At 39.5% G+C, this 25,811-nt stretch overlaps 1 protein-coding gene across 2 annotated transcripts; it reads right to left on the bottom strand.

Annotated features, from left to right (window-relative positions):
* Window positions 1-9,050: 9,050 nt before the first annotated feature.
* Window positions 9,051-24,380, bottom strand: CLEC2D (C-type lectin domain family 2 member D). 2 transcript variants are annotated; one of them, XM_043561492.1, is made up of 5 exons: window positions 24,171-24,373; window positions 20,982-21,092; window positions 15,231-15,415; window positions 11,110-11,213; window positions 9,051-9,366 (listed from the first exon to the last, which is right to left on the bottom strand). In XM_043561492.1, the coding sequence occupies exons 1-5, from the start codon at window positions 24,229-24,231 to the stop codon at window positions 9,228-9,230; spliced, it is 600 nt and encodes a 199-aa protein (XP_043417427.1). In that variant the 5' UTR covers window positions 24,232-24,373; the 3' UTR covers window positions 9,051-9,227. The 2 variants fall into 2 exon arrangements, with proteins under 2 accessions (XP_043417427.1, XP_043417428.1); XM_043561493.1 differs by lacking the exon at window positions 20,982-21,092 and having other exon boundaries at window positions 24,171-24,380.
* Window positions 24,381-25,811: the final 1,431 nt, after the last annotated feature.

Here is a 25,811-nt window from a genome sequence, read left to right as displayed (position 1 = left end):
CCGTGATGAAACTGGAGGGTTCTGCAGAACCCTCAACGGAAGAAACAACGTTATCGGGTCTCAGCCGGAGGAAGTGGTGCACCGGCTTTGCTTAGTTTTCTCCTTGCAGAGGCGGTGGGAAGCAGGGGAGCAGGGGGTGGGGGTGGGGACATGAGGTGGGTGGGGGACATGCGGCGCTCGCGGGTCCCCGCAGTGCGGCGCGTGCACTAGCCGGCCGGTCCACCCGCGCGTCCCCCAGTCCCTGCGTGCGGATAGGTGGGTGGGGACATCCGGCGCTCGCGGGTCCCCGCAGTGCAGCGCGCGCTGCCGGGTCTTTTTCCTCCGCGCTTCCCCCTGCGCCCCTGCGTGCGTGCGTGCGGTGGCGCTCTCTATACGGGACTGGAGGAGTCGGGGGAAGTGGCGACATCTCCCTCCTCTGCCCGGCGGGCGAGTTCCCCGGAGCTCCAGGGGCGCTGCCATCCCTCCTACCCCCTCTCACCCTCAGCTATTTTCCTACCCAGGGCTCCTGCCCCGGTGCCATCCCTCCAGAAGAGGGGGGGGGGGGGCGCTGGCGGGGGAGGAGACGCTGATTCTGGATTAAGGGAGGCCCCCGGTGACCTGGACAGGGCCAGTTTGGGTGACGTGGTAAGGGAAAAACAAAAGCAAGCAAACAAACCAGACTTACCCCTACGGGTTCAAGAGAGGACCGGGGAGAAGTGAAGAGGGGATTGTAGGCCTCCTTTCTGAAGAGCTGTAACCGCTGGGAATTGTAATCGACACAGTGCAATCGTGGTTAAAGCTATAGATCTTTAACCCGAAAGGATCCTTAACTTTTCTAGACATTGGTTTATGTTAACTTATTTAGGAGTGAAATCGGTTTGCTTAAAACCATCGTTTTACCCCTGCCAGAGAATTAATCTCCTAGGCACTAGGGCGCAAAGTGAGTTTGGAGAGTAATCTGATAAGAGCAACATTGTTTGCAAGGGTGGGTCCGGTCACGGAGGACTGTGGCGGGACTGGAGCATCGAAGTTTCAAGATGGGGAGTAGAAACTGGGAAGGAGAACACTGAAAGAATAAAGTTGAATGGCAATAAGAAAAACACAATATCCTTCGCAAGGCTTCCGGAGGCTCCCCATGCTGACAGTCGTCACATTATCTTATTTACATTTTGCCACCGGAAGCCTCTAGATCTCTACTTGTTCATCAGAGAGATCGCCTTACCAAGAAACATGCTAGTGGTTTTCAGAGAAGAATGACACCTGGTTGGAGAGCCGAACAATGTGCAAAGAAAAACTTAACTGCTGTGGTCATGACCCAGAATCCAAACAAACACGTGAAGACTTGAAGACATGCCTGGAAATGTCCATAGTTGGTTATTTAGTTAGTAAGGGAATTGTCTCTGCAATTATGTTTTTGTTATTCCTTTCTGTGACATAACAAAAAAAAAATACTAATAATCCATTGTGAGAAGAGGATTTTGAGTCAGTCATTGAGTAACTACCCATTGGTTACTATCTTTAGTTCCTAGGAAACATAACAGGTGCCTCTCCACCTGAGGGTATCAGAGAGTGAACTAGCAGAGATAGTCAAGGATTTTTTGCTGTCAAAGAGCCTTTCGGAAAAATGCTCAAATATCCTGTCAGCAATGCTGATAATGTAATTTTGGGGTGTTGTTCAAGTTTAGAAGATCTTCATTGCTGTTTCCCAAATGAAGTACCACCTGCTCTTCACACAGGGCTTCTAATGGGGATGTCCTTAGCTCCACGACAAAGCATTGGCCGGAACTTGACTCTTAGCTGTACCCGCCGGCAGTTCTTTATTTTCACTGCTCGTTGGGCAGGACTCAACACCGTCCCCTGTCACCATCACAAATCCTTCATTCCAGAGCATAATAGGACGCATATGTGTTACTGAAGGTTTATAGAGAGTTTAATCAGAGAGGATCATAGTGCATAGGATAAGCCAGTTTTTAAAACGACATCATTTCTTGCTTCCATGCCATTTATTTCTTGAAAACAGAGCAGACAGCTGATCTCCCTGATGTCACCCCTGCCTTCTAGGTATTGCTTCAGGTGAATCACACAACTTTAAAGGCATCTGGCTCCGGAAGTTCACCTACCCAGCAGCATGCCTTGAGTTCACACTGCCAGCGTAAGCTCTAAGAACCTTCCCCTTTATTTATCTTTCTTCAATCGTGTGTTTCGTGTCTACACATTCTAGTCCATTCTTCTTAACCTACTGCCTTAAACAGGACGTATGGGACAAAATGAAATGTGGGCTAATGATTTACTCTGAACATGGACTTTAAAGCCATACCGTAATATAATGAAGGCTTCACGAAAAACAGGTCCACAGGGTTGTACAATTCCAAATTAAGGGACTCAAAGTGACAAGACTTTTGTGTCAATGCGTCTGCTTTTTATTGCTGCTGTCATCCCTTGCTGCTGAAACTCCTGTTCCTCTGTAGGCATATTTTCATCCCTTACTTCTCATCCACTGTTTATATATAGCTTGTGAACCCATCGAAGCGTCAAGCCCCTTGGAATTGTGCATAGTATAACTACAAAACTGATTTTGAATCCAGATCGGAATGGGACACTCTTCTGAAAGGTACATATTAGCTTTATTTTGAGCACATTGTTTCAGCAGACCTCTATAAATTGACAGGGTATTTTAAAGTATTTGTCTCTGCTTATTACTTTATATTTTTTATTTTGAACTCAATTACGGGACTTTTTCCTCAAATAAAATTTAGTCAAATGTTTTAACTCTTGAGTAGTATACAGTTTCTGGTGACTGAATGCACATTTCCTAATGTATAGAAGCAGCGTGTGTCAAAGATGTCCGGGGAGTGATTCAGTTAATAGGGTCCCATATTTTCCCTTTTACAAATAAGGCTGCGGGGCGCCTGGGTGGCTCAGTCAGCTAAGCATCCGACTTTGGCTCAGGTCAGGATCTCGTGGTTTGTGAGTTCCAGCCCCAGGTTGGGCTCTGTGCCGACATCCCAGAACCTGGAGCCTGCTTCAGATTCTGTGTCTCCTTCTCTCTCTGCCCCTCCCTTGTTTGCACTCTGATTCTCTCCTTCTCAAAAATAAATAAACATAAAATTTAAAAGGAAAAAACAGATAAGGCTGCAAGATACATTACTACATGGGTACTTATTCTGAGATTTTCTCCCCATTAGAAAAGTACAAGTATATATACATTCATATATATATATGTGTGTGTGTGTGTGTGTATATATATATATATATAGCAAGTACATTCTTCAACTTTATTGGATATTGACAAATTTTTCTTAAAAAGTACAAGTATATATATTCTTCAATATCTATATCTGTAGAAAGTATATATATATATATATATATATATATATATATATACGTTCTTCAACTTTATTAGATATTGACAAATTTTTCTTAAAAGTAATTTAACTGGGACACCTGTATAATTGAGTCTATTAAATGTCTGACCCTTGGTTTCAGCTGAGGTCATGATCTCACAGTTTGTGGGTTCAAGCCCCGTGTTGGCCTCTGGGCTGACAGTAATCATTTATACTTTTATTAGACAATAATGAGAATTATAGAAAATGATTGGTCCTTGACTCCTCAAATATTGCCTCTCTTATTTTTTTCTTTTATATTTTCCCCTAGAATTTTTATTAGATATTTTCTGGAATGTTCTCATTCATCATTCAAGTTTTGAAATGTCTTACATATTTTTAATCTTTTCATTATCCTCAGTTTTAACTGAATCAGTTGTTCTCTACTTCATTAAAAAATTTACTATTATGTTTTTCATTTGTGAAAGCTGTATTCACTTATGTAAAAATGTTATTCTTGAGGTGCCTGGGTGGCTCAGTTCGTTGAGCATCCAGCTTCGGCTCAGGACGTGATCTCACGGTTAGTGAGTTCAAGCCCCACATCGGGCTCTGTGCTGACAGCTCAGAGGCAGGATCCTGCTTCCGATTCTGTGTCTCCCTCTCTCTTTCCGCCCCTTCCCTGCTCATACTCTCTCTCTGTCAAAATAAATAAACATTAAAAAAACAAGTTAAAGTGAGTAACTCAGTGGCATTTAGTTCATTCACAACATTGCTAAACCAACATTGCTAAATACACACACACCAACCCTACCTGGTTCAAAATCATTTCGATTATCACAAGAGGAACCCTCATATTCGTTAAGCAGTTGCACCCCATTTCTCACCACCACAGGTAGCCCCTGTCAACAACCAAGCTGCATCTGTTTCTGTGTTTTCACCTCTCTGGATATTTCATATATACGGAATCCTACACTGGGTGACCTTTTTTGTGTGGCTTCCTCCACTTAGCATAATGTTTTCAAGGATCATCCACATTGTAGCGTGTGTCAGTGCTTCATTTTTTTTTATATCTAAATAATACTCCAACTCCAGCATCCCTTTGCATTTGTTTCTCCTCGTCACTGTGGACTTATTGATGGTTTAACATCATTGTGTGTGTGTGTGTGTGTGTGTGTGTGTGTCAGTTTCATGCCCCCATGTGGCAAGACCAAAAGCAAACAAAACATAAATATCAAAATCAAGAGAAGCTCCAGCCCTTTTTTGCTTTCTGCTTAAGCTTGAGTGCCTTACGTCAAGATGGGCAAGTTCACGGAACCCGGAAAAGTGGTGCTGCTCCTGGCTGGACATTACTCTGGACACAGAGTAGTTATCATGAAGAACATTGATAATGGTGCTTCAGACTATTCATAGAGCCATGTTCTTCTGGCTGGAATTGACTGCTATCTGCTCAAAGTGACAGCTGCCATGGGCAAGAAGAAAATGCCTAGAGGTCAAAGACCAAGTTCAAGTCTTAGGTGAAAGTTTGTAACTACAATCAGCTTGTGCCCACAAGGTATTCTGTGGATGTCGTCTTGGACAAAAATGTCACGTGAGTGGGGCAGGGGCAGAGAGAGAGGAAGACACAGAATCTGAAGCAGGTTCCAGGCTCTGAGCTGTCAGCACAGAGCCCAACGCGGGGCTCAAACTCGGGACCACGAGATCATGACCTGAGCCGAAGTGGGACACTTAACTGACTGAGCCACCCATACACCCCTACAGGGACCATGCTTTTAAATGTAAGGCCCAACAGGGAGGAACCAAGATAACAGAACAGCAAGGAAGTTTTTTGCCTGTCTCGTGTCCCTGAAATACAGCCAGACCAAAACTAAACCATCCTACACACCTAGAAAACTGATTGGAGGATTAACACAACAATCTGCACAACCTGAACCACAGAATTCAGCAGGTACATGGTGTGGAGAGGTGAACTTGGGAAGACAGAAGCCGCGGAGGGCAGGGAGCCACTTTTGCATGCAGAGAGAAGACAGAGATGGGGGGGGGAGAATACGGGAAAAGCACCCCTCCCCAAAAGCAGCTGGAGAGAAGTTGAAAATTGGAAACAGCCACGAGGACTGAACTAAAAAGGGAGAAAGGAGAGGGTTTAAATTCCATTAAGACTATAAACAGGGGGAGTACAGTCTGCAACTCTGCAGCTCAATACGTGGTGCTGATCTGGTGGGAAAGGCAAATCCCCAGGAGCAGAGTAGGTCCAGGAGGTTCTCGGGGCACACTGGGAGAAGCGGTTCCACTGTTGGAAGCACATTTGGTAGAGGCTGTGAGGCCACCTGGGCCCAGCAGACCCCAGAGAACGGCCACATTCGCTGGTGCGAGAACAAGGTCGTTGGGGTGCCAGATGTGTATTGTGATTTTCCATAATCCCTGAAAATCTGCTGCTGCTACACTGTCTCCCGAACTTTTTCTGGGGTGGCTGGCACCTGGCTGCAGTCTCTGGGCATCGGCAGCAGCACGGTTCTGCAAGCGTTCCTGGGTGTGGCCAGCACCCAGCCATTGCTTGGTGAGACCCTCCACAGAGGGTCGGAGCGGGTCAAAGCTACAGTCCCTCAGAAGTGGGGGACGGGGGAAGGCAGCCACATCTGAAACAAAACACGGGAGGGAGGTGCTACTTGGGGCTTGGTCACAGACAGCGGTGGAAGTGGGGAGTGGAGAGAAGCTGAAGATGAAGGATGGTGCATGATTGCTGATCGGGGAGAACAGAGTTCTGATGCTAGAGACTGGGTAGCTGGGTGACATCATTTTCACTGCTCCCGCGCATGCGCATACACACCTACAAGCACCACAACAATCCACCCCAGTAGGCTAGCAGCGCCATCTAGTGGATAACGGAGCCGTTACACAGAGCCCTGCCCAACTGGGCCAACCTCCCTCTTCAAGAACACAAGTCTCACCGGCCGCTTAGTTTATGGACTATAAAGCACTTCGTTGTTTGACTTCTAGGGGAAAACAAAGTAATTTCTTTTTTTTTTTTTTTTTTTAACGTTTATTTATTTTTTTGGGACAGAGAGAGACGACAGAGCATGAATGGGGGAGGGGCAGAGAGAGAGGGAAACACAGAATTGGAAACAGGCTCCAGGCTCTGAGCCATCAGCCCAGAGCCCGACGCGGGGCTCGAACTCACGGACCGCGAGATCGTGACCTGGCTGAAGTCGGACGCTTAACCGACTGCGCCACCCAGGCGCCCCGAAAACAAAGTAATTTCAGTCGTACTTCAGTTTGTTAGCTGGTCCAACTATTCAATTTATTTTCTTTCTTTTCTTTTTTTTCTCTTTTTCGTTTCTTTCCTTTTTCTTGAATACAGAAAGAGAAAAAATTCATTTTTATTTTTAATTTTTATTAAAAATATTTCCTTTGATTTTTTTCTACTATATTTTTAACTTATGTGTAAATTTTTTCAAATTCTATTTTACTTCCATCATTTCATTTTAGTCTACTTCAGTGTATTCATTTTTTCAAATTTTCAAATGATTTCCTTTATTTTTCTTTTTTTCCCCTTTTTTCTCTAATCTATCAAGCCACTTTCAACACCCAGACCAAACATACCTAGGTTCTAGCATCATTTATTCAATTTTGTGTGTGAGTGTGTTTGTTTTTAATTTTTTAATTTTAATAGGTTTTTAACTTTAATTTTTTTAATTTTAATTTTTCTACCTTATTAATTCCTTTTCTCCCTTAAAAATGATGAAACAGGGGTGCCTGGGTGGTGCAGTCGGTTAAGCGTCCGACTTCAGCCAGGTCACAATCTCACGGTCCGTGAGTTCGAGCCCCACGTCAGGCTCTGGGCTGATGGCTCGGAGCCTGGAGCCTGTTTACGATTCTGTGTCTCCCTCTCTCTCTGCCCCTCCCCCGTTCATGCTCTGTCTCTCTCTGTCCCAAAAATAAATTTAAAAAATGATGAAACAAAGGAATTCACCCCAAAAGAAAGAGCAGGAATACACGACAGCCAGGGACTTAACCAACAGAGATACAAGCAAGATGTCTGAACCAGAATTTAGAATCAAGATAATAACAATACTAGCTGGAGTTGGAAATAGATTAGAATCCCTTTCTGCTGAGATAAAAGAAGTAAAAACTAGTCAGGATGAAATAAAAACTGCTATAACTGATCTGCAATCTCGAATGGATGCTGTGGTGGCAAGAATGGATGAGGCAGAACAGAGAATCAGTGATATAGAGGACAAACTTATGGAGAATAATGAAGCAGAAAAAAAGAGGGAGAGTAAGGCAAAAGAGCATAACTTAAGAATTAGAGAAAACAGTGACTCATTAGAAAGGAACAACATCAGAATCATAGGGGTCCCAGAAGAGGAAGAGAGAGAAATAAAGGTAGAAGGGTTATGTGAGCAAATCATAGTGGAAAGCTTTCCTAACCTGGGGAAAGACACAGACATCAAAATCCAGGAAGCACAGAGGACTCCCATTAGATTCAACAAAAACCAAGCATCAACAAGGCATATCATGGTAAAATTCACAAAATACTCAGGCAAGGAGAGAATCATGAAATCAGCAAGGGAAAAAAAGTTCCTAACCTACAAGGGAAGACAGATCAGGTTTGCAGCAGACCTATCCACAGAAACTTGGCATGCCAGAAAGGAGTGGCGGGATATATTCAATGTGCTGAATCAGAAAAATAAAGTAATATTCCATTATATATATACACACACACACACACAGAGACCACTTCTTCTTTAACCACTTATCTATCAATGAATACTTGGCATGTCTCTAGAGGCAAGGTAAACAGCAAAAATGAACTACTGGGATTTTGTCAAGATAAAAATTTTCTCCACAGCAAAGGAACAATCAACAAAACTAAAAGGCAATCTATGGAATGGGATAAGATATTTGCAAGCAATATATCTGATACAGGGTTAGTATTCAAAATCTATAATGAAGTTATCAAACTCAAAAAACAATTCAGCCATAAAAAAGAGTGAAATCTTGCCATGTGTAATAACAGAGATGGGGCTACAGTATAATGTAAGCAAAAGAAGTCAGAGAAAGAAAATACCATAGGTTTCACTCATATGTGGAATGTAAGAAATGAAACAAATGATCAAAGGATAAAAGAGAGACAGACTCTTAACTATAGAGAGCAAACCGATGGTTAGCACAGGGGAGATAGGTGGGGGCATGGGTGAAATAGGTGAAAGGGATTAAGAGTACATTTATCAGTTTTTAATCTCTTTTTTGTTTGTTTCACATTTTTATTTAAATTCTAGTCAGTTATCATATAGTGTAATAATATTTTCAGGAGCAGAACTAAGTAATTCATCACTAAATTACATACAACACCCAGTGCTCCTCACAAGTGTCCTCCTTTAGGAAGTATACTTACCATGATGAACCCTGAGTAACGTACACAATCGTTGAATCACTGTATTATACACCTGAAATTAATATAACACTGTGTGTTAACTCTACTGGAATTAAAATTAAAACTCAATAAAAATGAAAAAAAAAAGTTAACATTTTAATGAGGTTGAAGAGAAAAAAAATGTTGAGATTTTTGATGTTGAAGGAGTACCTTCCAATCAAGAAGAATTAAAACTTGTAAAGTACGCGAGGACTTTTCAAAGATGTTTCCCTTTTCATTCACTCTCGTATTTGACGTAAGTGAGAAGGCACGTAGAGAATGTCACCTTATGTTGCCAACACTAGGGAATGTTCTGAAAGTGCAATCAGGCCAAGAAGTTATGTACAAAGGAAACCACTTTTATTCTCTCAATGAGGATTCTAGAAGGAAAGCAATTATATGTGGCAGTCTTGGGGGGGGTTCTTGATGGGGAGCAAGAGAGAGAATCCGCAGCAGGCTCCACACTGTCAGAGCTGAGACACATTCGGGAAGGAGTGCAATTCACAAGGGGAGAGTTACGTTGCATTTTGCCTCCTGATCTTGGAGTACGTGTCCTCTTTGGCACAGATCCACTTTCTCTCCGTATAGTGCCTGGCACTACTGGCACCGTTGTCATTCAAATAGGCACACTCTCCTCCTCCTCTGATAGGAAAACTGCAATGAAAAAGCAGAGTCGCTCAGTTGGCCGCCGGATAGTTCTTCAAAAGCACAGGGAACACAGATGAGGAAATCAGGAAACTAACATTAATTCAGCCTCCAAAATATAAGGTGCATCGCCCCGTATTCTCTCTTCAATATTAAAGATTTCCCTGAGAGATACCGATCATCTCTTTTTACAGGCCGGGGGAAAACACACACACACACACACACACACACACACACACACACAGCAAGCCAACAAGCAAAATTCACAGAATTTCCCAGGATTCTATAACAAATGAAACGAGGATTCATAACTAAATCAGTGAAAACACAGGGTCCACGCTATTCCCACCTTCTTCCCTTTGGGAAAGAGGAGAGAGAATGCTTGTCTACTCAGCATTTAAGCAGCCTGGCTCAGACATCTGGGTCAGCATTTAGACTAGAAGTTTTTCCCCTGTACTGTTTGAAATTGCTCAGGGTGACATGATTTGCCTTTTGTTAAGACACGCTAGCCCTTAATAAATATATTTTTCACTTCTATGGTGATGAACCATTTTCGATGACTGAACAGTTAGCACTATATTTGCTCCTTAAACACTAGAGAATTAGATGAAGTAAACATTACCGTTTCACTATTATAAAGGGAGAAGTAAAGGTCAATCCTAAATATTCATCAAGCATCCACAATGGGCTAGGCACTGCAGATACAACAGTGTATAAATATAAGCTCTAATTCCTAAAACTTAGTGTCTGTCCGAGATCAAAAAGCTAATAGGAGAGACTCTTAAAAACTGAGAACAAACTGAGGGTTGATGGGGGGTGGGAGGGAGGGGAGGGTGGGTGATGGGCATTGAGGAGGGCACCTTTTGGGATGAGCACTGGGTGTTGTATGGAAACCAATTTGACAATAAATTTCATATATAAAAAAAAAAAAAAGCTAATAGGTAAGAACCAGTTTTCAAAATTACCAACGTCTGGTCCAGTGCTCTTTCCACTAAATAAAGGGACATTTCCAATGCTGACTATTTTATCATCATAAAGCAACTTTTCAAAACCTCCTCGTATCTTCAGATAAGAAAACATTTAGTGAGGCTCTCTGAATCCAAGTCTTCCGACATTATCCAAAATTCTTCTAGTGATATAAAGATCCAACAGATATGTAGTTGAGATGAAATGTGACAATGCTAACTGCACCTGTCCTAAACATTGTAATGATGATCTTATAAATAATAGACATTATTACCATCCCTCATAATCCCTATGTAAATGGTTGAAGACTGATGCAGCGATCAACGAAAATAGTAATTTACCTTGCATTTATATGACATTTAAAGTTAAATGGTGCCACCGTAAATATCAAAATCTCTGATTCTCATATCAACCCTGTGAAATCAATTGGGCAAGTACGACTAATTTTGTTGTGGAGTAAGCAACGGACTTAAAGATAGTGTGTAGTTTGCTCAAAGGGAAAGAGCTGGTAAATGACATAGCCGAGGCTGGAGTCAAGTTCACCACCATTCTACTGTGCCACCTATGATAGATTTTGTAGCGGTTTGAGGACGTTGCAAAACCTTCGCAGTCTACAATTCTTCACTTTGTTCCTTTATGACTAATCGCAAAATAAAAATTTTTAGAGAGCACACTGGTTTCTGTGTTTGGTTTCCTGCAAAGTGAATTCAAAATATTTGCTCCTTTAAACACTAGATATGTGCACAGTATGGTACAAATATTGCCACCATATTTTTCAGAACTCACCAGCTGGTCCATTCAGTGCCATTTACCCATTTCCATGGTTGGCCTTCTTCTCTGCTGAGCCCAATCCAGTGGTCAGAGGGGCCTTTATACCGCAACAGGAAACGCTTTCAGAAAACAAAGATGATATGCATTAACCCGACATTATCTGGCCTCTCCCAGAAGAAATGTTGCTTCTATGCTATCTTCTCAACTGCTCTCACAATTTTCTTTTTAATTTTGTATTGTTTAATAATACATACAGAATAGATATGCTACAGTAGCACAAACGAATATTAAAACTGAGAGAAATTGCTGATAACTTGTTTGCTTTTAATTCAGCATAGTGCCACTTTGTCTTACTACTCCATAATTTATCTATTCTATTATTGGTTTCCACTACTATTATTTCAAGTTTGAAGCTATTATGAATGCCTTCATGACATTCGTGGCACCTGTCCTCCTGTCCTGGAATGAATGATTAGGCCACAGTAACGGTTATTGTCAATTTCACCAAATGACACCTAATTATTTTCTGATTCTATAATTGTAACAAATCGTATTCATACCAGCATTGTAGTTTTCCACGTTACACATCTTTGTCAACAGGTAGAGTGTCTTTTTATGGTTACAAGTATGAATTTCTATATAATCCAATGTATAAGTTTCCTTTACGATTAGTGGACTTCTCGGGGAAATCTTTACTCTTTGAAGATGACATTTATTTTTACTTCTCCATTTTTAGTTCCTTGACGTGTACAGTTGGGATACTGACTTCAAGTATTTATTTTTTTTCTTTAAGGTATGCATTTACAGTTATAAATTTCCCACTCAGTATTGCTTCTGCTGCATGCCATAGGTTTTGGTATGTTACAAAACACTTATGTTTTGCATGTTTTCGTTTCATTTGTTTCAATTCTAATTTCCCTCTGTGATTTCTTTTTTGCTCACTGAATGTTTAACAGTGGGCTGTTTAATTTCTATGTATTTGTGAATTTTCCAATTTTCCTTCTGTTGTTGATTTCTAGTTTCATTCCATTGTGTTTACAAAAGGAACTTTGCATGATTTCAATCTTTTCAAACTTCCTAACTTGTTTTGTGGCCTATCACATGAACTATCCAGAAAAATGTTCCACACACACATGAGAAGAATACGTACTCTGCTATTGTTGGGAGGCGTTCTCTGCAGGTCTTTTAGGTCGAATTGGTTTGCAGTACTGTTTAAGACTTGTATGCCCTCATTGTTCCTTTGTCTGGTTGTTCTATCCATTATTGAAAGTGGAATCATGAAGTCTTCAAATATTATTATAGAACTATCTATTTCTCATTTCAATTCTATCAATTGTTCCTTCATATATTTTGGTGCTGTGGGTACTATATGTTCATAATGGTTATATCTTCTTGCTGTAACAAAATTTTTATCAAGATATAATATTCCTTGTTTCTTGTAAACTTTTTTGCTTTTATCTGTTTTGTCCAACAAAAATATAGCCACACAGCTCTATTTTGGTTACTGTTTGCATGTCATATCTTTGTCCAGCCTTTTACTTTAAATTTCTTTGGGTCCTTATATCTATGGTGAGTCTCTAATAGCATATAGATGGATCTTGTTTTGTTTTTAGCCAACTGCCAGTCTCTGCTTTTTAATCAGATAGTTTCATCCATTTACATTTAATGTGATTGCCATTAAAAGACTTAGTTCTACCATTTATTTATTTTTTATATGTCTTATATGTTTTTTATTCTCTAATTCCTCTACTATTGTGATTTTTATTTAATTGAGTTTTTCTAAGTACCATTTTTATTCCCTCCTTCTTTTACTGTATATATTTTAGTAATTTTATTAGTGGTTACCTTGGGGATTGCCATTAACATTTTAAACTTATAACAACATAGTTTATAATATGAACTTGGTTATAATGGCAAATGAACATTTTGCCCCTTTACATCTCCATCCCTCTCTTCATAATATTGTCATAGACTATATATGTATATGCTATATACCCATTAACATAGATTTGTAATTATTGTATTATGAATTCACCTGCTAAATCATATATGAAAGGAGAGAAGTTACAAACTAAACCAAAAGTATAGTAATTCTGGCTTTTATATTGATCTATGTGGTTACTTTTATGAGTCTTGTTTAGTCCTTTGGCTCTGAGTTACTATCTAATGCACTTTAATTTCAGCCTTTATCATTGTTTATAGGATGGGTCTACTGATAAGAAACTCACTTAGCTGCTGTTCTTTTAGAAGTATCTTAAATTTTTCCCCATTATTAAAGATAGTTTGGACAGATTCAGAATTCTAGACTGGCAGGGTTTTTTTAGAATTTAAAATACGTCATTGCACTGTTTTCTGGATTCTATGGTATCTCAGGATAAATCATCTGTTAATCTCATTGAGGATCCTAGGTACATGACTAGTCCCTTCTCTTGCTGCTTTCAAACTTCTCTCTTTCAGCTTTGACAACTTACTCTAATGTTAGTCTTCATGTAGTTTTCTTTGAATTTATCCTGCTTGGAGTTTGTTGAGATTCTTGGACATGTATATTTATCTTTTTCCTCAACTTTGGGAAGTTTCTGTCCATTATTTCTTTACATATTTTTTCTACTTCTTTTTTTCTTTTCCTTCTAGGATTCCCACAACGTATACATTGGTTTGCTTGGTGGTATACTACAGTTCCTTCAGGATGTTTATTTGTTTTTATTTTTAAATTTTCTTTCTATTATTAGACAGGATACTTTCAACTTTCTTATCTTCAAGTTTGCTGACTCTTTCTTCTTCCTGTTCAAATATTCTTTTGACTCCTCTAGTGAGTTTTTCATTTCAATTATTATACTTCTCAGGTCCAGAATTTCTATTTGGTTCCTTTCAATAATTTCTACCACTTTATTGATATTCTCATTTTATTTACATATCATTTTTCTTGATTTCTTTTACTTTTTTGGTGTATGGTTTCCCTTAGCTCATTGAACATATTTAATACAATAGATTTAACATCTTTGACTAATATTTCCAATGTCTGGACTCCCTCACGGATGGTTTCTATCAGATATTTCTTCCTGCGAATAAGCTATGCTTTCCTATTCCTTTATATGTTTTGTAATTTCTTTGTTCAGAACTGGACATTATGAATACTTTATTGTGTTAATTCTGGGAATATACTTCTTTTCTTCAGTGATTGTTGAATTTCGATTACTGAGATTCAGAGCCATCTGGTTGTGACTTTTCCAAACAATTTTTGCAAAATGTGCATTACGTACTGTGTCTGGTCACTGAAATTTCTATTCTGTTATTTTTATGGTCAGCCAGTTAACTGCCAATGTCTAGCTGGCAATGTCTAGCTAAATGTCTAGCTCCCAAAAGGGGGGAGAAAACAAGTACTGTTTCTTTAAATGCTCTGAAAATCACTCCATTTGGTAGGAGTTGAAGAAAAAATGGCAGCCCACCTCTGTGTCTGTCCCTCAGCAAAGAAAAGCAGCGATGACAAATAACACCACGTAACCACAATATTTGAAGCACAATGTTCTTATTCACCATCCTGGCTCCAGCAAGCTTTACCAGGAACGTGGCCAGGAGTCCCCATGGCTGCAGGACATGATGGTGTATGGGGAATGGTAACCACTGAGTGGGAAGGCTGAAATTCATGAAATTAACTGAAATTTACTAACCTCTTCATTAAGTTATCCCTTGGATGCTGCAAGACTCCAGAGCTCCAGATTCGTTGAGAGTTTCTGCCAGTCCAATTGTTGTTTAGGTGTAGGTACAGATTTCAAAGCTTCCTACTCTGCCATCTTCTCTGACATCACTCCTGCCTGATTTATTTTGAAGCAACGTTAACTTCGTGCAGATTTAAAATTATGTTTCCCTGTTTAATTCTCTAATTCTGTTTGCACAGTTCTTGCCCATTAGTCAAAGAAAGCACTGTCTTGCTCTCTGGCCACTTTCCTGCTATGAATGTTAAGGTAACTGTAGATGATCCGCTGCAGAATGTAGCACCTGCTGGTTTTCTCTCCTTATGTTAAAAATATCAATGTCTAGGCAAGTGTCTAAACCTGCACCTTAGACATTCTCACATAGAATTACATAGTGTATTGATGGGGCACATTATTTTATTCTAGACAGAACTATTTTCTTACCAGTTCCTGGACGGTTTCAATCTGAACAAGATCAGCACCGTGTGAGACACAAAACCTCTGGCTGAATGTCCAATTTTTGATGTCATCAGAAAAATAGAAACACTTTCTTTGGAAACCAATCCAGTTTTCTGGGCATGCAGCTTCAAGGCACTCTGGCAGTATTTGATGGGGTTTTCTTCTAGTTACTAAAAATAAAAACAACTTACTTTTATATTTTCCTATATGTACATTATCAAGTACTTTCTAATACACTTTTCCATAGTTGTGTGATATGCTAAATATATCATCCTTATTTTTCAAACAAAGAATACGATTCTGCAAGTCATTGCATATATTACACAGCAAATGTCAAAGCTGAGATTCAAACTAATGCCTTAGTTAGTGGATGAGTTGAATAAAGAATTACTAATGTCTTAAAATCTGGACTATAGACCTGCCTACTTAGATTTCAACAATGCTACCTTTCTTAAAACACTAGGCACATCAATAACATTTTCCCAGCCTTAGAGAACAGATAGTTCAAGAGCTCTAGACGCCTTCCTAAATAAAATGAGGGACAGGGCATAGATACCTTTTGTGAATAAAGTTTCTGGAAATGAAATGGTCGGATAGATGTGTAAAGAGTCCCATGATGATGAAAGGAACTAAGGAACTTCCTTCAACTAAGGAAGTTTTGTGAAGCTTTCTCTATTTTGAAGCTGATAGTACTCCATGGGGTAAGCTTTTCTGACACACTTCCCATATAACCAGGAGAGATGCTCTCTAAAGGTGAGATTAAAAAGAAGAAAAGTCTCTCCAGGTGGCCTTTACTGATTTGCTAGTAGGTGAGGCTTTTATTTCTATAACCATTTTCTCTAAGTAACCTCACAGCTTCTTTCTTAAATAAGTAATGTTAATTTAAATCTCTGTAGCTTTATTTTTGCTTCATCCATGTATAAGAGATTTTCTTGTTGGTAACAGAATGGCAAGAATAGATCATTCTCTGTGGAATCATAAAAATATTAAAACAGAAATACGGATCACCTGGAACATGGGAGAGTCCAAAGTAAAATCAAATCTTTGTCCCCAACTTTCAAACTAGACAAGAGACTGCTGAGTATGTTGACCAATTTCAAACGAGTCTCCCCTCTTCGTCTTTGTTTTGCAAAGTTCAAGTTTAGGCAGAGCAAGTGATAAGCAATCACTCTACTCGAGGTTTCTGTCCGGAGGTAATCCTGAGCAAATGTCGCACTGAGAAATCTTTAAACCGAGGATGACCACGGTGGATTATTACTTGTTCTATCTTTTCTTTAACTGTAAGCTTATAACATTTCCATTAAAGATGGTAATGGTGATAGTGATACTGTTTATGATAACAAAATAGCAGCAAATAGTTTTTGAAGATTTTATTTTTTATTAGGTGTATCCAGTTATTTAATGCATCAAATTATTTAATCCTGATTATATTTCAATACACTAAATTTACAATTACTTACTCCATTACCTTTCCATTTTAGAGTTAAAGGTAAATTCCACGCGTCTTGTCTATTAGTGGCCTTTTGCAACCCAGATATTTAAAAGCAAAGAAAGAAAAATACCATATGATTTCACTCATATGTGGAATTTAAGAAACAAAACCAAAGGAACAAAAGAAAAGTAAAGAGACGAACAAAAAGCAGATTCATTTTTTAATGCTTGTTTATTCTGAGGGAGAGCGTGTTTACACGTGTATGTGCAGGGAGGGGCAGAGAGAGGGAGAGAGAGAATCCCAAGTAGGCTCTGTGGACATGGGCCTCGATCTCACGAACCGTGAGCTCATGACCTGAACCAAAATCAAGAGTCAGACACTTAACCGACTGAGCCACCCATGTGCTCCCCAAAAATAGACGCTTAACTATAGGGAACAGATGGTTACCAGAGGGGAGGTGAGTGAGGACATGGGTGAAATAAGTGAAAGGGATTAAGAGTGTATTTATCTTGGAGGGCCTGGGTGGCTCAGTCGGTTGAGCGGCCCACCTTGGCTCAGGTCATGAGCTCACGGTGCATGAGTTCGAGGCCCACATCTGGCTCTGTGCTGACAGCTCACAGCCTGGAGCCTGCTTCAGATTCTGTGTCTCCCTCTCTCTCTGCCTCTCCCCTGCTCATGCTCTGTCTGAACATTAAAAAACATTTTTTTTAAATTTTTTTTTAACGTTTATTTATTTTTGAGACAGAAAGAGACACAGCATGAACGGGGGAGGGGCAGAGAGAGGGAGACACAGAATCGGAAGCAGGCTCCAGGCTCTGAGCCATCAGCCCAGAGCCCGACGCGGGGCTCGAACTTGCGGACCGCGAGATCGTGACCTGAGCTGAAGTCGGATGCTTAACCGCCTGAGCCACCCAGGCGCCCCCCAAAAAAATTTTTTTAAGAGTATATTTAGTTTGACAAGTACTGAGTAATTACAGAAATGTTGAATCACTCCATTGTACACCTGAAATTAATATAACACTGTATCTTAACTATACTGGGATTAAAATAAAAATTAAAAATACATTAATAAAAGCAGACTTTTTTTCAGCTAACAGAGTCTGTATAATCTCTTACTGACACCAGAGGGCAGTCACAGATTTCAAAACATCTGGTATGACTGAATAATAGCAAAATTCACAGTCCAAGGTAGGGCAGTATTAAGTTATGTTACCCGTCAACCATGCTGAGTGGTTTGGATCACAGGGCTCAAAATTAGTTTTCTGTCAAAATAATATGAGAAATTTAAAAACAAATAAAAGTGCAGTAGTCCACATAGGATTGAAAAATTAGTCCCTCACCTATCAGCCATAGTGGCTATACAGAACATGCAGAAGAAAACCAGAGAAGAAAATGATTAAAAAAAAAAATCTTTATATACTTTATTTACTGGTTTATATACTTTATTTATATTAGCTTATTAATGCTCATAACAGCCTTATGAAGTGGTTTGATTTATCATGCCTATTTCACAGATGAAGAAATTAAGAATAGACGTTTAATTTTCTAAAAGTTCCACAGCTCACAAGTGCAGATTTGGGATTTGAACTCAGATAGTTTGGTGGTGAAAATGTGGATGTGCCTTATCACTGGACTACACCACTTTTCGGACTTTTAGAAGGAAAAATCCCTATCCAAAATTATAGTATGGATAGTATGATTAGAGAAGTTGGAAAACTGGAAATGAAGCCGCATATTTAAAATTATATTCAAAAGGATAAAAATATTGGAAATCTATACAATCAGTGATCATCTATGGAACACTTATTCTGTACTAAGCTAGGGACTAACGATATAGGGAAAAAATGGTGTTTTTCCCTCAAGTTGCTCACCGCAAACGTAAAAAATGCACATATAAATTAATAATTATAACCATCAGATAACAAATGCTATGAGAACTCAGGGGTGCAATCAATATTAATATATTATTCCTGAAAAATGGAAGCACTTTATAAATGTGTCCGAACGTGTACCTGCTTTAAAAGGAAGTCAATTCTAATGGAGCCAAAATAATTAGGCCAGCGTCCTGCCTATGCCATAGATGAAATACATGACTTTGGGACAATTATTCAACCATTTCTGATTTTCATCACATTTCACTACATGGTGGATTCACATGATTCTACGAAATTTTAAATTTTTTACCGAAGCGCAGAGTCCGCTACTGTGTTTTAACTGAAAAGAATTTGAGTTCTCTAACAAGTAGCAGTAGTCATTGTCTACCAGCTGTGCCCCAGACATTGTCCAAGTTCAATCATACACAAATTTACTTCATTATTTCAACAACAGTAAGCAAACTGAAGCACCGAGAGGGTATTAGAGCTGTCCAAGTTTACAAAGCTGCACCGACGAGAGAGCTAGAATTCAAACCCAAGCCATCTAAATCCAGAATCTGTACTCAGATTTGTGCTTTTAAACTCTGTACTCTGATCGACCTATGAAGGACTAAGAAGTAGGTAATTAGGTGTGATGAGGATGAGAAAAGACATAAAAATGGAGGCGGACGTGAACGTAGTACTTTAACCAATTATTACCTGCGTGTGAATTGCATCATGGATTTTGTTTTATGTTACTCAAGGGCATAGTTTTCCCTATTGTTCTGCTAACGCCAGGGCTTATCAGGGAGTCTGACCGCCTGTGAACCATCACTGTCTCCTGGGGCACGTAAGTTTGACAAGGCTATGACTCAACAGTAGACCTTTCACTGAGAAAATGAATGAATAACTTTCTTTGGCGGACTGCTCTTCTATCACAGTAATTCTCAAATATTCTTTGCAGTCAGAAGGAGAAAACAGTGGAAGGCAGCATGCGCTTGCACACTTCCCTGAAAAGTATCTCCCCATCCCCAGGAGTAGAGGGCAGTACGATGGTGAACTGGGAAACCCCAAGTTCTCGTTCCTCCACAAGAACAACTTAAAAAATAAAAACAAACCAAAGAGAGCCCAAGAAATGAGCTGACTGAAACTGGTAAGCCCTGTGGAAAACAAAGGTTTATAAAAGTCTACACAAATCGAGCCAACACCCAGTCAATAAAGGCCATCTTCAAAATGGCAGGAAAACGTGTTTTCTTCTCATGCACGGAATACCTTCTGACTAGTGCAGCGGCAGTTTGGGCCTAAGGTAGAAGGCAGCCCCGTCCTCTGTTCCCTCTCTCAAAAGGGAGGGAGCAGGACAGACATTTCTCTTACTAAAACGGAAAAATTTTCAGTAGAAGGACTTAATATCAGATTTGAGCAGCAGAAGAAAGATTCAGGGAAGTTACCAGCAGGACAACTGAAATTATCAGGTAGGAGGAGCGGACAGAAAAACAGAATGAAGAAAATGAACAGAGCCTTCAGGCACTTGTTGGATGCCATGAAGCAAACCCACACACGCATCACAGGGGTCTCAGAAAAAGTAGGGAGACAAAGAGTGGCAGAGAGATTACTGGAAAAAGTAATGGCTGTAAGCTTCCCAAATGTGATGAAATACATGATCTAAACATTCAAAAACTCAGCCAATGCCCAGTAGGATGAATACGCCCAAACCTCACCCTGAGGCAAATCCTAATAAATTGTCAGGTCAAAGACAGAGACAGAGCTGTCTCTGTCCCTCAAAAAAGTCAACATTAAAGAAAATTACTGAATTCTTGGCAAATATTCAAGCACAAATGCAATTTCATGAATCAAACAGATCAGTTTCTACAGCTCTCTTTGGATGCGTCCTCCATCAGGACCTACACACAAGATCTTTGAAGTAATTTTAATTGAAAATGTAATTTCAATTATATTGTATGCCTGAAACTTACATAATGTTACATGCCAACTATGGCTCATTTCTGATATATCCTTAACCTAAGAAAATTGTTTAAAAAGAAAATGTAATTTGAGAGTAAATTTATATATAAATATATTAAATATATAAATATATATTTGTAAGTAAATATTTATACATATATAATATATATAGAAATGTATACATATATAGTAAGACTACATGATAAAAGGCCTAGCAATAATATAAATTAAAGCACAATATGACTGGCAATTGGGTTCTACCTTCTGCAAACTCTAAGCATTCTATTAAGTTTGTAATAATGTGACCCCTATATTACACAATTAAAATCTTAGACCCCACTTACAAGGTTATTGGAATTTAACTCAACTGGTGAAATGAAAAAAAAAAAAAAACTTAGGAACTGTAAAGAACAGGGAAATTATCAATAAGTCCTCTCTTCTTTTGGAAAGTGGACTTCTCTAGATGAACAAAGATTACAAATTACTTACCTACAACGTATATAATTATTCCATTCAATATAAGTATGAAACATGTGATGATGAAGGAAAAGGCTCTATTTCGTTTAACTTTAGTAGAATGCTTTTTTGAAGGCAGATAATCTGGAAAAAAACATAATGAAAAACGCGTTTTTGTTTTAGGTTTTTTTTTTTTTACGTTAACTGCAGAACAGACGTCATACTACTAGAAGCATTAACCGACAAAATGTTACTTCCTCTTCATTCCTTCTCGCTAGGGGGGCCAACTGGCCTGTCATTTTATGAATGTACAATTTTGTCTCTGGAGTTTACTTGCTCACAGAAGAACTGATCTTAGTGCACAAGCCATGAAGTGGCTTTGCACCTGTCCCCCAAAACTAAATACAAATCTCATTCTATTTCCAGATCCAGCTACCAGTTGAATAGAAATGTAAGAGAGGGAGAATCATGTTACTTAAATGACAGTAACGAGATCAACAAACTTCAGACTGTTGTAAATTCTTCGTGATAAATTATCTTGAAACTTAAAAAAACATGGAAAGCACATTTTAAAAAGCGATCGCGGGGGTATCTCTTCATTAAAAGGGACTTAAAAGCCTTTTTATTGGAGTCAAAATTAAAGTGAGAAAATGATTCTCATCAAAGTCAATTTAGTGTTATTCCTAAAGACTGCCTAGAGGGCTTCTGAGATGGATGGCAAGCTTCTTTATCTGACAAAGATAGTATTTTTTTTTTATTGAGAGAGAGAGAGAGGGAGGGAGAGAGAGACTGTGTGAGCAGAGATGGAGCACAGGGAGAGGGAGAGAGAGAATCCCAAGCAGGCTCCACACCCAGCATGGATTGTGAGATCATGATCTGAGCCAAAATCAAGAGTCAGCTGCCCAACCAACTGAGCCACCCAGGCACCCCAGACAAAGACAGCATTTAACAAGGACGCTCACCTTAGAATAATTCATTAAGCTGTATATGTGTTTTGTACACTTTTCTATATTTGTGTTGTATCTCAAAAGACCCTACGTTATCTAAAACCTGCTGTAAATGTTTTTTTTTTTTAATGTTTATTTTTGATTGGGGCGCCTGGGTGGCGCAGTCGGTTAAGCGTCCGACTTCAGCCAGGTCACGATCTCGCGGTCCGTGAGTTCGAGCCCCGCGTCGGGCTCTGGGCTGATGGCTCAGAGCCTGGAGCCTGTTTCCGATTCTGTGTCTCCCTCTCTCTCTGCCTCTCGCCCGTTCATGCTCTGTCTCTCTCTGTCCCAAAAATAAATAAACGTTGAAAAAAAATTTTTTTTTAAAAAATAAATAAAAAATAAATGTTTATTTTTGAGAGAGACACCATGAGCAGGGGAGGGGCACAGAGAGAGGGGGACAGAGGATCCGAAGCAGGCTCTGTGCCGACAGCAGAAAGCCCGATGGAGGGCCTGAACTCGCGAACCATGAAAACATGACCTGAGCCAAAGTCAGACACTTAACTGACTGAGCCACCCAGGCGCCCCTAAACCCTCTTGTCAAATTTCCTGTTGGAACCCTCTTCAGAGTCCATCACGTGGCCACCATACACACTTCTAGCTGCTTCTTTTAAAGACTTTCTTGGTGAAGCAGGCATATTTTCCTGTAACATTCTATCCACACTAGAAAGTTTCTCGTTAATGTTTCCCAGAACCATCAATGGTTGATGCACACCCAGGAAAGATCTGAATAACACTACAAAGCATCCAAACACCGAGCCGACATTGGAATTAGAGCCCACAGAATGCTGAACCAAGCCAGAGTAATTGCCGGCTAAAACCACAAATATCAATACACCCCAAAATTTAAACAAAATCAAAAGTCTCGTAACGAAATGTTCATTCAAAATGTCCAGATGCCATGAAAATTTCAACGAACGGGGCCAGAGACAGTCAATGGAAGCCAATGCTGCGATGACAAGATGCTGGAATTATCTAACATATACTTTCAAGCAGCTCTTATGGAAATATGAAAAATCCCAGAGGAATAAAGAAATAAATGAAGTCACTCAACAAGGATTAGACATCGTCTTGTCCTCGTAGGAACTGCCTTTTCTCTAGGTCGAGGACAACTTTTATCAAAGACAAAAGAAATTTTTTTCACTCCTAAATTATACCACTTCGATTTTCTGCAACTGGTCCAAAACGTTTTTTTTCCCCCCCACTTACTAACTCATCACATAAAGCCTTGAATACAAGTGGTTTTTTAGAGTTTCAAGCTTTGTGTAAATGTATAATATATATAATATATATATAATGTATAATATATATAATATATAATGTATCTCATATAATATATATGAGATTATATGTGTGTATATACATTATTTTCTTCTTACTGTGCCTCCAATTTTAGATAATTCCATTTGAATGCTGTACTATTTTTCCTTTGCCTTCTGTTTACTTTTTTTACTTGCTAAAAAACTCCATACTGTTTGCCTTTTCTTTGCTTTTTATCTCTATCTTTCCTATGTATGAGCTTCCATTGTAGATTTCCACCTCATTTTATTTATTTGTTTGTTTAATTATTTATTTTGAGAGAGAGAGAGAGAGACAGTGAGTAGAGGGAGAGAGAAAGAATCCCAAACAAGCTCCCTGCTGGGCATGGAGCCCTACATGGGGCTCAAACTCACCACCCTCAGATCATGCCCTGAGCCAAAATAGTCAGACGCTTAACTGGCTGAGCCACCGAGGCGCCCTTATTTTCAATTATTTACCAATGATAATACCCTGCATCTGTATGACACTTTAAAATGCACATTGTCCTTTTCGCTGACATTCAGTTATTGACATTTACTAAGTTTTAACCTCATAATTTAATTTTTAATTCCATCTTCTTACGTTTGAACTTTTACTATTTGTGAACTGATATTTATTAATAAAACATGACTGTATATGTCAGTGAGATTCATTGTTACAAGGTTTATCCTCCGTCACCAATGGAACCGGACTCGACTCTCTGACATCCTTCCCTAACAGTTCTCCCTCCTCACTTGTTGGCGCAAGTGTACCCAAGTAGCTGCATATTTTTACACCAATCGTAAACCTGCAATGTATAACCTCTAGCATTCCATCTCTCAGCCTTGAAAACTCTCTCCAAAAGACTGTCCTCCCTGTGCAGAAACCAGACCCGCATTACTGCTCTTCTCTTACCGCCCCAATTCCCACAGTCACCGCATACAGACCAGCTTCTTACTTGGGTTTCTCAGCAATTCCACCGGCACACAGGCTTTCTCCACACAATTGCTATCATGCATTTTGCCCCTACATCGCAGACAGCTAACAAGTGGCTTCAGATCGCTTCCAAGCCAAGAGAACCACCTCTCCTTTCGGTTTAGAACTTCCTCCTTTACACACCCGCCTCACGAAAAGAAAGGGGACCACATGAGTCAGAAAGCAGCTTGCCTTCAGAGAAGGTGGGTGCTTAGCAAAAATTTCTTTTCTTTTCTTTCTTTTTCTTTTTTTTGGCAAAAATTTCTTTAAAACTCGGTCATGGGAACAGTCAAATATGTTACTGCTTGAGCATTACCAGAAGTACTGCTGTGAGGATGGAGGAGGTGATTCTCAGGGGCAGTAAATATGACGCACATAAAAAAGCGAGGGCAATCCCAATCTCCAATTAAAACCTATTCTCAAGAGCTCATTCTCCCTTAAAAAAAAATTTTTTTTTTAATCCAGAATCTTTGCTGGTCTTCCAGTTAACCCTGAAAACTCTCCAATACCTTAAAAGACGTTTGCTCCAATGCCCTCAAAGAGGTGTTTCTGGTTTGTTTTTGTTTTTTTTTTTAAATCGGCCCCTTCTGGTTCTCAGCGTAAGCTTGGGGTCTCTCAGCTTGTAATACCATCGGCAGAGTAAATATGAATTGTCAAGCCGGCCCTTTTTGTATTTTTTCACGATTTTGTCATCAAAGGGGACAGAAAGTAAACTTTGATAGGTTTCACACTATACTGGAGTTCCTACATAGGTGGCACAATTAACAACATCAGTTTTACTATTATTATCATGGCATGAGAACAAAAACCTACAGTTTATTACCCTTTACCATGATCTAGGAACACGGAGAGAAGACTTACACACTTGTTCTCATTTAACGGGGCTGACATTATTACTTTTATTTTAAAATGAGCTCCTCGAGTTAAGGGCAAAGCCATTTGTCTACATTCAGTTACTGATAGATGCCACGATTGGATGATCTGTCTGAGGAACTAGTTTGAAACTAAGACCCTCCATAGTCAGTAAAGGTCAAACGTTGACCTTGTTAGTCAAACAGCCACAAAAAAAACCCTCTCAGTTTCTGTTCCTGAAACAGCTCCTCTTAATGAGCAAAAGAAACAGAAAACTAGTGCATACAGTCCCGATGATGTGTTAGCTACATGAAAAACTACCTTTCTAAAATACAAGGGCTCTATATTAAACTGTGTGAATTTCATGACTTATAAGCCCTAGGATTCTGTTCACTCTTCTTATGAAATCCTGTGTCTAACAGGTGTTATCCTATACACGATACACTGGCATGTTTTTACATGGTGAAAAGACAGAGTACCCAGACAGTTATTTCAAATTTCACTTAGAAAAAAAGGATTTTTTTTTCTTTTCCCAAACAAGATTTTTTAAAATGAGGCATATATTTAAAAGGCACAAATGAGTGACTGTCTGGCTGTGGCGAAAAAGCCCTTCAAGGTTCCCGTCACTACTCAATAGAAGGGACTCTCTCAAGTGACTAATGTAAAAATAATTGTAACAGGTTTTGTTTTGTTGGAACAGCTCACTGATAAGAAACTATAGGAAACAGCAAAACCTCATGAAAAGTATTTAGTCCTACTTTACCTCTGCCCC

This window comes from Prionailurus bengalensis, chromosome B4 (genome assembly GCF_016509475.1).
Source record: "Prionailurus bengalensis isolate Pbe53 chromosome B4, Fcat_Pben_1.1_paternal_pri, whole genome shotgun sequence".
Lineage (NCBI taxonomy): Eukaryota > Metazoa > Chordata > Mammalia > Carnivora > Felidae > Prionailurus > Prionailurus bengalensis.
This window is presented reverse-complemented; position numbering and strand designations above follow the sequence as displayed.